Source organism: Cyanistes caeruleus, chromosome 11 (genome assembly GCF_971803275.1).
Source record: "Cyanistes caeruleus chromosome 11, bCyaCae1.hap1.1, whole genome shotgun sequence".
Taxonomy (NCBI): domain Eukaryota; kingdom Metazoa; phylum Chordata; class Aves; order Passeriformes; family Paridae; genus Cyanistes; species Cyanistes caeruleus.
In genome coordinates, this window is record NC_141711.1 from 20,886,461 (window position 1) to 20,900,621 (window position 14,161).

General features: G+C 45.5%; 1 protein-coding gene across 5 annotated transcripts in view; it reads right to left on the reverse strand.

Moving 5' to 3' along the window:
- Positions 1-3,874: 3,874 nt before the first annotated feature.
- Positions 3,875-14,161, reverse strand: part of LOC147651099 (membrane-anchored junction protein-like) — a 29,461-nt gene continuing 19,174 nt past the window's right edge. For 3 of the 5 annotated variants that reach the window (XR_015275083.1, XR_015275082.1, XM_086846572.1), the window contains 2 exons: positions 5,979-6,087; positions 3,875-4,410 (listed from right to left, as the gene is read on the reverse strand). Coding sequence is in view for 1 of the 5 variants with exons in the window: in XM_086846572.1 (XP_086702698.1) it covers positions 4,370-4,410; positions 5,979-6,087 (150 nt within the window). In the remaining 4 variants the exon portion in view is untranslated. The remainder of the gene's footprint in view (positions 4,411-5,978; positions 6,088-14,161) is intronic. The other 2 variants (XR_015275084.1, XM_086846566.1) reach the window with 1 other exon arrangement.

Sequence of the window (14,161 nt, forward strand, 5' to 3'; positions counted from 1 at the left end):
CATGCCAGAAAGTGGTGAACATCCAGCTTCATATTAGGAGAAGTTTCTGAATTTGCAGTTTGCCTCAAAGACTTTCTTTACACAGTTAAGGAACTGGTTCTGTAACTTACAGAGATTGAGTGGTTCCCCTGACTGGACATCACCACATGACCTTATACATTGCAATATGCAAAACAACTATTCTTGCCTAGCAATTACAAAGCTTCAAGCTCTTCTAGAGGCTTTGTCCTGAGCAACTTCATTAGGTCCCTCTCTGCTCGGCTGTCGAGCCTGTCCAGGTCACTCTGGAGGGCAGCACAGCCTTGTGGTGTATCAGCCCCTGCTCCCGCTTCTGTGCTATCAGCAAACGTGCTGAGGGAGCGCTCCGTCCCTTCTGCCAGGTCACTGGGGAATAAGGCAAACAAGGCTAGCCCCAGCACGGCCCCCTGAGGTCACAACCCCTCTGAGTTTGGAGCTCCACTGTCCACTTCTCCACTCCACTCTCCCTCAGCTGCCTCAGGAGCATGTGATGGGAGGCAGGGACAAAGCCTCGCTGAAGTTCCGACTGACAACTCAGCCACTGCTCTCCCCACACAAACCCAGCCAGTCACTGCAGCAGAGGTGGCTATGCTATGAGATTCCTCAAGCATGGTTTTCCCTTCCTGTTATTCCAGAGCTTTGGAGATGACATCCAGGAGGAGGCGTTCTGTCACCTGTCGGGAGATGGAGGAGAGGCTGATGGGCCTGCAGTTTCTTGGCTTCTTCTTGGTGCCCTTTGGCAAGACTGCAGTGATGTAGGCTTGCCTGCAATGCTCATGCCTCTCTTGTGGAGCATCACTTTGCCTGACCGGCTGAGAAAGTGCCCAGTGCCGGGGCCAGGAGCAGAGATTTCCCTTGGCCCCAAAAGGGAAGGCTGGGCTCAGGCCGTGTGTCCGTATGGCAGGGAGCCAGGTGAGGGCAAAGCAGCCCTCCCACAGCCTGGCCCAGGGGCTGTCGGGGTGGCCAGCGTGGGGCCCAGAGCAGAGGCCAAAGGAGGCAGGAGCTGCTCAGCCAGGCCAGGGCTGGGAGCCTCCTTCCTCCCCAAGTGGGGCCCAGCTGGGCCAGGGGGCAGCTGTTGGGAGCCCCGTGCCCGCAATGGCCGCTGCTCTCCAAGGCCTCCAGCCCTGCCCATCAGCCAGGCACGCAGGCAGGGACAGAGCAGCCCTTGGGGCCGATGCTGCGGGCTGAGAGGCCTGTGAGGATGCACACGCACAGCGCCATTGGTTTGTTACCACAGAAAGGAACGTGTTCGTACCAGCCTACCAGCAGAAAACACCTATTTTGCAACAGTCCATTACTAAAACATTGCCTTTGCAGGAAACCTGCATGGATGGATCAGGGATCAGCATCCATGCTCGCACAAAACAACAGACTTCTTTTACTGAATACTGACTAACTACAGAAATACTACACAATGGCAGATTTCTCATACTAACTCATGTCTTGCCTGTGAGAGAAATGAGAGATCTATCTTTACAAAGACGCTGTGGGTCTGCTGGCAGATAAAACTAACATTGAGAGATATAAAACTACGGGAAGGATTCCACTGATTAATGAATGGAAAAAAACATATTTGCCTTTACAAACAAACTGTAGATTTTCTGGTAAATGAAACTGAATGTTGAGAGATGAAAAAAACAATGGGGAAAACCCAAAAATTCTATAGGAATTAAAAATGAAGAGGGAGGGTTATACATTAGAGGAGAATCGTAAGTATCAGACATTCTGCAAAGTCTGTACCTCTCAAATACCTCAGCCAATGGGGAAAGAGAGAGGGACAGGGAAATTAGGATAAAAAGGAGGCTGCGTCCACCAAAAACTTTGAGAGACCCCAGGGGAATGCCCCATGGCCTCTCCCTTTTTTTGAATAACGTAAAAGGACTCCCGTGTCTCCTTTTTGGATATAAACCTCTGGTGTTTGGGGATTACTTTCCCTGACAACAAGGCACAGAGAAGAAAACAAAAATTAGAGAACCTTCAAAGAACCAGGTTTTCTTCTTTGTCTTCTCAGTACTTGCTCTTTGAACTTTTCTCATCCTACTTGTCCCTCCTCCAAACAAGGCACTTTACAGCTTTTTTTTTGTCTCAGTGGTGTATTTCTCCAATCGCTGACTTGCCATTTAAGCTCCGGTTTATCAAAAATACACAACAAGGGATTCTCCATGGAGGAGGGTTGCAAAAGCCTCTGGATTCCTGACCATTCACCTGTGCCAATGCTCACAGTTATCTCCTAACACACCTGAGCTTCTTGTCTTTCTCTGAGGGAAGGATTTGGCTCAAGTCTAGGAAACGGGGCAGGGGAGACCGAAAGCTTCCCCTGAGATGCTTTCTGGAAGGCCTGCAAGGACCCTGTCTTTCTTCGGGACAGAGTGTGATCATTATGCACAGTGTCTTGCCCTAGATGCCCCCTCTATTCCAGAAGGACTTTTGTCCACTTCATCGCTTGTCTGAGCCTCCACTTCCAGGGCCTCCAACCTGCTCTGTAAGGTACTACATGTGTAAGTCGACTGCGAGGTTTCAGAATAAAGCAGTCAGCATGGCTCTAACTAGGTTTTTTTAGTCAGGCTTACAATATATTTTGAGAAGGAGGAGAGAAGGGGGAGATTCCACACCAGAATCCAGCACAGTCTGGCCAGCTTTCTCAGCTGGGTTCTTGAAGCACAATGCCCAGCGCTCGCACTGCGCCATCTTTACCTGTGTTCTGGTGACCGGGACCATCCCATGGTCAGGCCCAGGATGATGTTGGTGCCAAAGCCCTGTTGCCTGCAAACATCACACTCTTTTTTTACCCAGCTGGAGCTGAGTTCAGCCTATTTGCTGAGTTGTCTTTATCCGAGTTTTCCTTATCTTGGCAGTTCTACCAGATGTCTTTATGGCCCCTAAATCCTGCATCCTTTGTGTCCCCTGGCAGTGGGCATCCTTCTTCTCAAGCTTTCTCAGCCTCCCTCTGGGGCTGAGATCCGTGAAACTGAGCCTTAAAAAGACAATTGTAGCAACAAGCCCTTTGCTTTCCTAACACCTGGACATCACTTGGAGCTCGCAGGCTGCTGTGTGTGTCACAGGTGAGATGTCTCTTCTTGTGGATCAGGCTTGAAAGTGTGTAAAGCTCAAGCACGAAAGGCCATCCTTTCTTCAGGAAATGTGACCTAGGCCGCAGTTTGCAACAGCTCCGCGCCCGCCCCTTCCTGAGAGCCAGACCGCTGGCGGCGCCATTCCAGGGCTCAGGGCGCTCCCTGCTGGGCCAGAGCCGCCATGACAGCGCGGGCGCCGTGCGGCGGGGGCTGGAGGGCGGGAAGGGGAGAGCGGGCGCGAGGGCCGGGGCGGTTGGTGCCCAGAGCCGGGCTGGCGCTGCTCCCTCAGAGCGTTCCCGGCCCGCGCTCGGGAGCCGTGCGGCTCTTGCTCGGGCTCTGGGAGAAGCGTGCGGCCGCTGCTGGGCCCCGGCCCGCAGATCTCGCTACTGGCCGAGGCTGGCCGAGGCTGCAGTGCCAGAGCTGCCGTGCGGCGTGGCACTGCCAGGGCCTCCCGGCCGGGCCGGGCTGGAGGCGCCCACACCTGAGGGAAAGCCCGCCATGGCAGCGCCGGGGCCGCTCCTACCCCGGGGCCGCCGGCAGGAGCCACGGCTGGGACGTGCCGACAGACCGGCACTGCTTGCACGTCTTCAGTAGATGGAGATGGTGCCCGTGACTAGGCTGCAGGGCTCCAGTGTCAAAGGGCTTTGAAAAGTGTAAATTACTCTATTTTTACTACATAGCTTTGTGTATTGTGAAAAATGAGGTACACATTTTTTAAAATGGAATTTAGAAGTCTAATAGAAAGACAAGTAGGATGATAAAAACAGGGCTAGGAGACCTTCTTCTCCTGTTTTAAAGCCTTTATTAGAATCAGCTTGGGGTGGGGGCCCGACGGGGCATGCGCACATTGCCGTCTCTCCCTGAAGCGGCTCGGTGGAGGAGGAGGAATGCGGCTCTTCCTACGGGGTGCAATGTAGGCAAAGCTGGGATCTCCGTCCTCGCGGTTAAACCCGGAGTCCCCTTTGGCTTGAAAGTCCAGGGGTATCATCTCTAGCGAGTCTCTTATCAGTCATGGCGAGGAGAGCGGAGTTGGCGGATAGTGTCTTTTGATCCGACTCCAGGGCACTGCTCTTGGTTTCTTTATTCCGTGTTCCGATGCTCCATGGATCAGGTTTTTCATCTGGGATGGTGTTTTTCGGTGTCTAATTTACAGAAACCCCGGTTGCCATGTTGGGAAGTCTCCGGTCGCCATGTTGGGAAGTCTCCAGTCGCCATGTTGGGAAGTCTCTAACTCCGGCAGTGATAGGGTAGGGGTAACAAGGAACACTTTGACATGGAACTCAGAACCGGAACACTTCTAACTCAGAACCTGGAACAGAGGCTGTAAAGAACACTTTGTCAAAAACCCCGATTTTAGGTAAGGCCTGCTCATATCATAGGAGATAATGTAAAATATACGGATGTGGCCGGGTGTCTCTGCTTTCAGCTAAGACAGCACACTTTGTTAACAAAGGATTGTCCCTTAAAAGCAGAACCCTACTACATAGTCATAAATTCTCATACAGAATTCAGACATTCTTCTTAAGTTTTAGATGTTCTTTTGTTTAGTTTTTAACTTCCCCTCTTCTCAATAGATCAATCTTCTTGGTGCCACTGGGTTTTACCCTCTCCTATAACGGGTGCAATAAATTCCTCTCTTGGAGGGTTTGGAGGACTGCTGTCTTCATCTGGACAAGGTAATCTAAGAATGCAGAGGGGTCTCTGACTATCTTTTCAGTCTCTGGGTTATATAAACAAAAGTAGTTTGTGCTTAAATACCATGTTATAGCCTAACATCTATATGTATTATACCAGTATTTCTAAGTTTCATCAATAACAGAAATAAAAGAACCTATATTAACGCACAAAGTTTTCTAACCTTACACATATAACTTCTATTTTAATATTTGCAAAAAGCCAATAATAGAATATGCACTTAGAACATGTAGGAAATTAAGTCACTTTTTTTAAACTTTTTTTTAAAAATCTTCTTCTCCACTTCTTTTTCCAGTTATTTGATACAGTGAATTACGGCAGAATTAGCCCATGGCAGAATTACAAGACTGTAAGTACTATAAAATGAAATAATTTTTTACATTCTTCTGTCTTTCATAGACCGTTCAAACTTATGTTGGCTTGATGTGACCAACAGAAGAGTTTGGCTCTGCTTTTAATTCAAAGAATGAGCAGAGCTGGAACCCGTTGAAAAGAATCTCTTCCCTTCATAGTTTAAGCAAACTGCCAGGGTTCTTTTTTTCCAGCTGTTATAAATTTGTATTGTGATATTGGCTTTCGCAGATGAATATTATATATTAAATACTTTTTAGCTATGTATGTACTTTTTTTCTTGCTAACAAGTCTTAAGTTTAAAAGAATTTCCTAGGTACAAGGCAAGGAAACCCCAGAGGGCAAGGACACTGGGGCCCAAGTTGTTATCAGGAGAACAATAGAACCCAAACTGTTATCAGCAGAAGATATGAAGACCAGCTGACCTCAGGGGAAGGATGAGGGGTCTGGACTGTTATCAACAAGTGACCATGTGCAAAAGAAAGGAAACCAAACTCCAAAAATAATGCTCATCTGCAAGAATAATGATGACCAGCAAAAGTAAATGCTGACCAGCAGAAAATAAAAACTGTACAAAAGCATAATCTAAGAAGGTGGAATCAGGGAGGGGACACTTTGAATATGCATTAAACCTTCACAGCAGGGGGGGATAAAAAAGAGGGTTCCCCGAAATACCAGGTGTGTTCCTGGCAACCCACCAGGGCACCCAGCCGTTTTAACCCTTCGCTTTATTTTTTTTGTCTCCTAATTGTCTTTTGTTTATATTAAATTCTTTTTATAATTTATTAAGTGAATCTCGTTTTTAAGAATTTTTGGGGGCTCTTTCTGGGATAAGCACCTCACCTCTAGGACCACCAGAGATCCAGAACGGGGAAACAGGCGCGCCCCTGCTGAGTTCAGCAGACCCCGCTCCATTTCTCCTAGCGTGGACCAAGCGGCTGCAGGTCAAAACCTCGAGGACAAGAAGGAGAGGAATAAAGCAAAGGAAAGGGGAAAAAAGGATCCCTAAAACTGCGGTATTTTTGCTCCATAATTCTTGTGCACGAAGACCCAAAGAAGAAGACGGATTGTAAGTAATCTTTGGGGGAGCGGGAAGCGGGGGTTGCAAGATACCCCCGGGGTTACTGGGACTGGGTCTCAGGGGAGGGGTTGGCCCCTCGGGAAAGGGAGCCCAAGGTTTTCCTGGCACAATCCACTGGGAAAACAGAGTAAAATGTGGATTCTCTAAAACTTTGTCAAGTTGAGGATTAAATCTAAGAAATTTGGACTTAAAACTCCCAAATTGAAGAATAATCCAAGAAACTTGGGATATTTGACATATTACAGTGCCCATGGGTGGATATTAACAAAGGAAGTAAAGAGCACCTTATTGTCTTGCTGTGACTGGGTGGAGTTGAATGAACAGATGTGAGAAATCATAAATAGGTGTGATTGTTGCGTTAAAGTTTGTGGTTTTTCTTGGAATTGTGTTGCTAAAGAGGAAAGGTTTCCTGTGCTGTGCTGGAGTAGGAGTGAACACGGGTCGATGCTTCCACAGGGACTGGATCACGGTGGGGACACATGGAGTGATTCGCTTCCTCCCTGCGAGCTCCTGTCTTGGAGCCCCGGGGTGGTAAACCAGAACTGGGGCTTGTAGCCCAGGAGCCGCGGGGGTGTTGTATCAAACCTGTTCTCAGCGGGATAGCAGCTCTGGTCTCAGAGCAGAGCCAAGGTTATCTTTAGTGGTGATCTTCCCTCCGTGCCTTTCCTCCCCCCTGGGCAACAAGAGCTGCTTGTGGGGGAGGGGTCGCTTTGGTGAGCTGGTATTTGGTTCAGCGTTTGAAGTTGTTTGTTTTTTTGGGGCTTTTTTAGAAGTTTTTTTTGCCCCACTGTAGCAGCGGTGAAAGGTTTTCCTGGGAGATGGTGCTCCCAGGGCTACTCCCTGCCGAGCTATTGGGACGGAGGGGCGGGTCAGCCTCAGGAGTGCAAGGGAACTCCCAGAGCTCCGGCCCACGGTGAGTCAGGCCGAACCCTGATAAGATCAGGGCACGGAGGGTGCCCTGAGGGGATGAGTTCAGCCCATCCCTTTTGAGTAAAGTGAGGCCAGGGGCCTTCTAAGTCTTGGTGCCCCTGCATTGTTTAAACTTATTTTGGAGCTCTCGAGCCGCAGAGCTGTGTTTAGGCGGCTGCAGGCAGGCTGGATTGAACCACAGATGCTGGTTCGGGTTCCCTGCTCCAGGCACAGGGGGATTGGAGGAGCTCTCAGTGACTCCTGGAACCTCCTGAAGCTGTGAAACAGGCCGGGAACATGCCCAATGGTGAGAGAGCCAGGTGAGTCCCTCTGGGACCCAGGTTTTCTATGCTGGGGTCTTATGAGACCTCGGGCACATTAAGTTCTGTGATATCGAGAGTAAGGACTGGTGTCAAACTGTCTCAGAGAGCTTTTTCTTAGCCAGATGTGTGAGTGAGATATGGAGCAGTACTGGCGTATGGTATCAGCTCCAAACCAAGGGATCTGCAAGTTGCAAGCCTTTGTTTTACCAGGTTCTGAGAGAATTCCGTGTATGATGGTGCTGTGGGCTTCTGCAGCAGTAAGCTGTGTCGCTGCTTAAAATTTGAGATTTCAGGAAGAGCAGAGAAGTTTTGGAGAGAAACTTAGAAGAATTCCAAGAAATGCATCCTGGGAGAAAGTGGAAAAAAAGTGAGCTCTGTTTGTTTTTTTTCTTGAGTGACTGCAATATTTATTTTGTAGAGAAACAAGCCCATTTCTTAGTATGCCTTCCAATTTCTTTAGTGAATATCGTAGAATTTTGTGGTTGATTTTAATTTTAAAGGCAAGTTACAGTAATTTGCATAGTAGTCACTTCTTGAGGTGAAAACTTATCAGTTTGTCAATAAGTGTTAGAGCTGTTAACCCTAATGTTGTTTGTATTCCGTGCTGATGGGCACAGCCCATGGTTCTTAACAGCAGAACCTGGTACCAGCCTAAAAGCAAAATCCTGTGGATTGTTGTAAATCTTTTTACTGCTGCTGAAAATTATTTTGTCTTTTCACAATATGAAATGCTGATCATCTCTCTGATGATTTCTAAAAAGAGTTATTGTGATGGTGTGTTTAGCTGAAGATCAGGCTCAGAACTGCCATGATTTCTTGTTCTTTTGAATTTGCCAAGAAAGTGCACATGTCTCTAGGAGTGCTTGTGTTGTTTTGCAGCTGTGCTTATCACAGAAGCAGAAGTGGACCCAGTTAAAAGATTAGAATTAAGATTGTTGGTGTTTTGAATTGAGAAAAGAATTGTGGAGACTCTAAACTTGGTCTATTTTAATAAGTACATGTGTTAATTTAGAGATGAGTCTTTTTTTGTGAAAGAAGAGTTTGAAAACAATTGTAAAACTAGTTCTTGCTATAGATGGTTCATAGTATATAAGCTGCAAGTACTGTTGAAACATAAAGGTATTGTCAGAAGCTTGTCAATGTATCTAAATGCCTGTAAAAATAAAAGACCTGATCATATCTTGTCATGAGAAAAGTTACACTAGAGATTATTCACATTAAGCAGCTGTGTGAAGATGAACTCCTTTGTACTTGTAGAAGAAAATTTAGAGAAGAATGATGTCTGTGTCTTCATTTCTAGCTTGACTGAAGATCTGTTCAAGGCAGTAGAAATAGTAATTGCAGATTTGTTTTCGTTGGTAAAAGTAGCTGGCTAGCTGACTGGTCTCTGTGTCTAGCGCCTTTGATGGCTTTGGGGAGGGTCCCCAAAAGGAGGTGTTTGAATTTGTTGTTGATTCTGAAGCAAAGTGATTTGTGTAGTGGAGATTCTGGAGGGATGTGGTGTAAAGAGTGGTGAGATGATAGTGGCAGAGAGAAAGAGAGAGAGGTTTGCGATTCCTTTCATTAGATTTGTAGAGATTTTTAGAAAGAGGGCGAGAAGTGTCTTGTTGGCTCCGAAGAGTGAGCACTGGCTTGTGGGGAGAAAAACTTTCAAGCGCGATTAGAGGTGAGAATTGTGCCCGAAATAGGGGATGTTAGGAGCATCTGGAGCACTGGGTTAAGAGTTGCTAGGTTTAGGTGTTGTTTTATTGCTTTTATGTAAAGCGGCTGCAGCAGGACCCGGTCCCTGTGAGTGGCGAACAGCAGGGCCTGGTGTGGCGGTTCCCGGTCCTCTCCCACCCCATGTGAAGGGTGCAGAGCGCGGTTCGTGAGTGGCGCTGCTGGAGCGGGACCCGCCCTGTCTGTGCCGGGGTCTCCAGGGGTGCGGGGTGCCGGCAGTGCTCGCCGGCCCGGCAGCGGTGCTGGGTGAGGTTTGCCGCTGAAGAGCGAGCTGGCCCAGCAGAGGAGCCCCAGATCAGAGCGCTGTGGACTCCGGGCTCTGCCCCCCGGCAGTGGCGGGAGCTGAGTGTGTTTGAAAATGCCAGTCCTGTGTGTGAAGGGACGGCACAGCAGGGAAAGAGGGGACACGGGCTTTGTCCCAGGGTCAGCACGTCAGCAAGTGGCAAGGACACAAGTGGGCCCCTGCAGAGCGAGCGGCTGAAACAGCCTGCTCAGCCCAGAGCTGCAGCAGCAGGGGTGGGGGAGAGAGATAGCCTGAAAAACTGCTGTCAGTGGGAAAGAAGGAACGGAACAAAGGTCGAGAAACAGACCGGTGGATGATGAGACCAAAGCAAAAGTAGTCTTGCTCGTCAGATTCTGAAAACCTCATCAAGGAGTTTAATTTCTTGAAATAGGATCTCTTTTTTTCTCTTATTTTTTTCTTCCCTTTCTTTCTTTTACTCTTGTTGTTAAAAGGAAGGGGTTTGTTCTAAGAAACCGATAAAAGAAGTTTGTGAAGCTAAACAAGTAAACAGTAACCAAAGGGTAAAAAGGTAATGAATGTAATTTATTTGAAGTCAAAACTAACCTAGCCTTTTTTGTTTAACTAATTTGAACGCGCAGAAAGAGATTGGCTCCTATGTTAACTGTTAAATTTCGCTTAACCCAAGAATTTTAAAGAATACTGATGGAAACTTTTGATGTGATGTTTTCATTCTCCCTGTGTTATTAAGAAATTGTTTTCAGGTAAGACTGATAATTAAGGCAGAGAGGCTGCAATCTGGACCCAAGAGTGAAGTTGGAGTCACACCAGTAAGATCAAAAGACCTGAGGACTGGACTGTAACACCCAAACCCAGTGATACCAAATGTACTCTTGGGCAGAGACCGGCGGTAATGAACTGAGACAATCCAAATGATCCAAGGAATGAGCTAAGAATCACACCTAACTGGAAAGTAAGACCAAGTCTGTATCAGTAGTTTCAAGTCCTGCCTGGACAAGTTCTGGGACACTTTCGATATCCACCTTGGGGAGGAAAACTCCCACTCCAAGCAGGAGGACTGGGGCTGTTTTGGTTGGGAAATCCTCGTATATTTTTGCTTTTGCCTGTGATTTGTATAAAGGAGGGGGGAGAACCACAACTTCCATCAGTGCCACATCATATATATTGTCTAAATCATCCCAATACGGGACATGCTATCTGGATTAAATATAAGTGTTTAAATTAGAGAATAATAGGTATTGTGGTTCACAAAGTTAAGCCTCTCATTGCAGGAAGTGTTGGGTGCCAAATCTATTAAGAATAACTTAAATGATAACTTTTTTTCCAGATGGGAAATTACTAGTGTGTGTTGAGTGGGAAGTACCTGAGGAACGGTGGGAAACTGCTGTTAAAAGGTGTCAAAAGAAATTTGCTTGGAAATTACAAAAGAGGAAGTGACAAGGAAATAGGGGGCAAGACCAGACTGACCACTACAACTCGCCACCGAGAAGAATATAAACACCTGCTGTGAGCTGCAACCTCATAGGCAGGATTGGTGGGGGTGTAAGCCATCCTGGACCCCTATTATTCCTTCTTCTGTCACTTATCCTTTTTTTCCCTTTTGGGACACCAGCAAAGCCATGTTACAAATGCTATTGAAAGCTTTACATGGAAAGACACCGGGGTTTCTTTCTTATTACCCACACCAATATCAATAATCACTGTTATAACCCATCCAAATTAAGTACCTGTATGCATAAAAGGGAAAATATTAGACCACAGAAAATCTAGGAACAAGTAGTAACAGCTTAGAAAACAACTGCCCAAAAAAGAGAAAAAGATGGATTTGCTTCACAGTTGTTGCCAGGAGAAATAAGCAAGATTTGGTAAGAGAGCAAATGGTAAGTGAAAAGATAAAGCCAACACAGCAACCTAGACCTGTATTAACCTTATGTCAGGACATGTAAGCAAAGCTCAAACAGCAATTAAATGGAGAAAATTTCTTCATGAAGTGAGAAATACTCCTGGTAAAAAGTATAAAGCTGGTAATAAAACTTGTACATAGTAAGTTCCAGAGAAACCAACTCTGTATTAGACCCAACGGAAAGTAAAAGAAAAAAATTGTGTACATAGTAATAGAACCAGATTCTTCCAGTGTAATAGTACAGGGAAAAATCCTTACTCTGGAATCCCAGAAATAGCCAAATTTTGGGGAAATATAAATCAACAGAAAAATGACTATTAGAAAGCACCAGAGGTCTTATTTTGGGATATGTGAGAAAAGGGCATACCCAAAGCTCCCTTCACAATGGAAAGGGAGTTGTACTCTGAGAATGATTCAGCTAGGATTTTTCTTTTTGTCAGGACGAGACAGAAATCAGTTGGGGGTGTTGGTTTTTGAGGTCCTAAAAAGAAATAAAAGGGAATGGTTTTGAGCACCTCAAAAATGGGGAGATGAGAAATAGCCCCTGAACGCATATTGGAAACATTCTTGGGCACAAGATGGAAGTTGGCGATATCAAACCCCAATTTTTGCATTATGAAACTCCAAGCTGTTGTAGAAATCATAACCAATGAAACAGCTGGAGCTATGGAATTAATAGCCAGTCAGTGATGCAAAGGCACAGCGGCAATATATCAAAATAGACTGGCTTTAGACTATTTATTGGCTAAAAGAAGGGGTGTTCTGTGAGAAAATTAATACATAAGATTGTTGTTTTCAATGACAATAAAAATGCCATTCTAGATATCGCCAAGGATATCAGAAAAATGGCCCATGTGCCGGTCCAAAAAATGAAAATCAGTAATGACCACTAACTGGTGGGATAATATATCAGGGATAGAGTAGTAGAAGAAGCTAAGTTTCTTCTCCTTGTAGCAGTGCTACAGCTGGTTTAATATTTCTTCCTTGTTTAATCCCCTGTTTAATTTGGCTAATCACCAAAGTAGTGCAAGGCATGCAAATAGTAGCAATGCCTACAGACTCAAAATTGGCTACATCTGGAACGGCACAAAAAAAAAAAATAAAAAATTCATGAACGAGTGCTAGAAGCCAGAAAACAAGAATTATTGCTCAAGCCAAATGATTTATAAAAAAGAAGAGGAGGGGTTTGTTATAAATTTGTATTGTGATATTGGCTTTCGCAGATGAGTATTATATATTAAATACTTTTTAGCTATGTATGTACTTTTTTTCTTGCTAACAAGTCTTAAGTTTAAAAGAATTTCCTATGTACAAGGCAAGGAAACCCCAGAGGGCAAGGACACTGGGGCCCAAGCTGTTATCAGGAGAACAATAGAACCCAAACTGTTATCAGCAGAAGATATGAAGACCAGCTGACCTCAGGTGAAGGATGAGGGGCCCGGACTGTCATCAACAAGTGACCATGTGCAAAAGAAAGGAAACCAAACTCCAAAAATAATGCTCATCTGCAAGAATAATGATGACCAGCAAAAATAAATGCTGACCAGCAGAAAATAAAAACTGTACAAAAGCATGATCTAAGAAGCCAGAACCAGGGAGGGGATGCTTTGAATATGCATTAAACCTTCACAGCAGGGGGGAATAAAAGAGAAATACCGAAATACCAGGTGTGTTCCTGGCAACCCACCAGGGCACCCGGCCGTTTTAACCCTTTGCTTTATTTCTTTTGTCTCCTAATTGTCTTTTGTTTATATTAAATTCTTTTTATAATTTATTAAGTGAATCTCATTTTTAAGAAATGTTAAAAGTTATAAAATGTTATAAATATTAAAGTTTCCTTAATGGAAGTTAATTTGTTAGTCACCTCCCTATGCCTAAGATAGACTTGATGCAAAAAATTGAGATAGAGAGTAGTTGTAATGTAATTAGCTTGAAACAGTGGCAGTACTTGCTGCTAAACTAAATCATGTTTATACAAATTCATGCAAAAGAAATTTTAGTTCAAGAGCATAAGAGAACACGGAGGCCTGTTGCCTATTTTTCAAAACTGTTAGACCCAGTGGCCAGAGGCTGGACCCATTGTCTGCAGAACTGGGCAGCCACAGCTCTGATAATGGCTGAGGCCCAAAAGCTGACAAGGGGGGTTATCTGATTGTTAAAGTTTCAGACCAGATTAAAGCGTTGTTAACTGAGAGAGCCTCTAAGTGGATGACCAGCTCTCAGCTGTTGCAATATGAATCTTGTTTATTAGAACAGGAGGATTTAGAATTTAAAAGCAAGGAAGGTTTTAACCCAGCCTCCTGTTTGAATGGCCCTGAGGAGGGGAGCCAAGGCAAATTCCATGACTGTATTCAAGTAATAGATCTACAAACTAGGGCAAGGAATGATTTGCAAGACATCCCGTGGCCTGAAGGGGAAAATGTGTTTATTGATGTGTCTTCAAGGGTGATAGAAAGAAGACGATTTACAGGATACTCTGTCCTAAATGGAAAGCAATTAAAGGAAGGGGGGAGGTTACCAGCCACCTGGTCAGCTCAGACGGCCGAGCTGTATGCCCCTGTGAGAGCCTGCAAGTTATACCGAGACAAGACAGTAAATATTTTTACTGATTCTAAATATGCATATGGTGTGATACACACATTTGGGAAACTGTGGGAAGAGAGAGGTTTATTAACCTGCAGAGGAAAACCGTTGGCTCATGAGAATTTAATCTCCCGCCTATTGGAGGTGGTGAATTTACCAAAAAAGGTAGCAATAATACACATCAAGGGACACCAGGCAGGGTGCTCGGAAGAGGCAGTAGGAAATAGACTGGCTGATGAAGAAGCT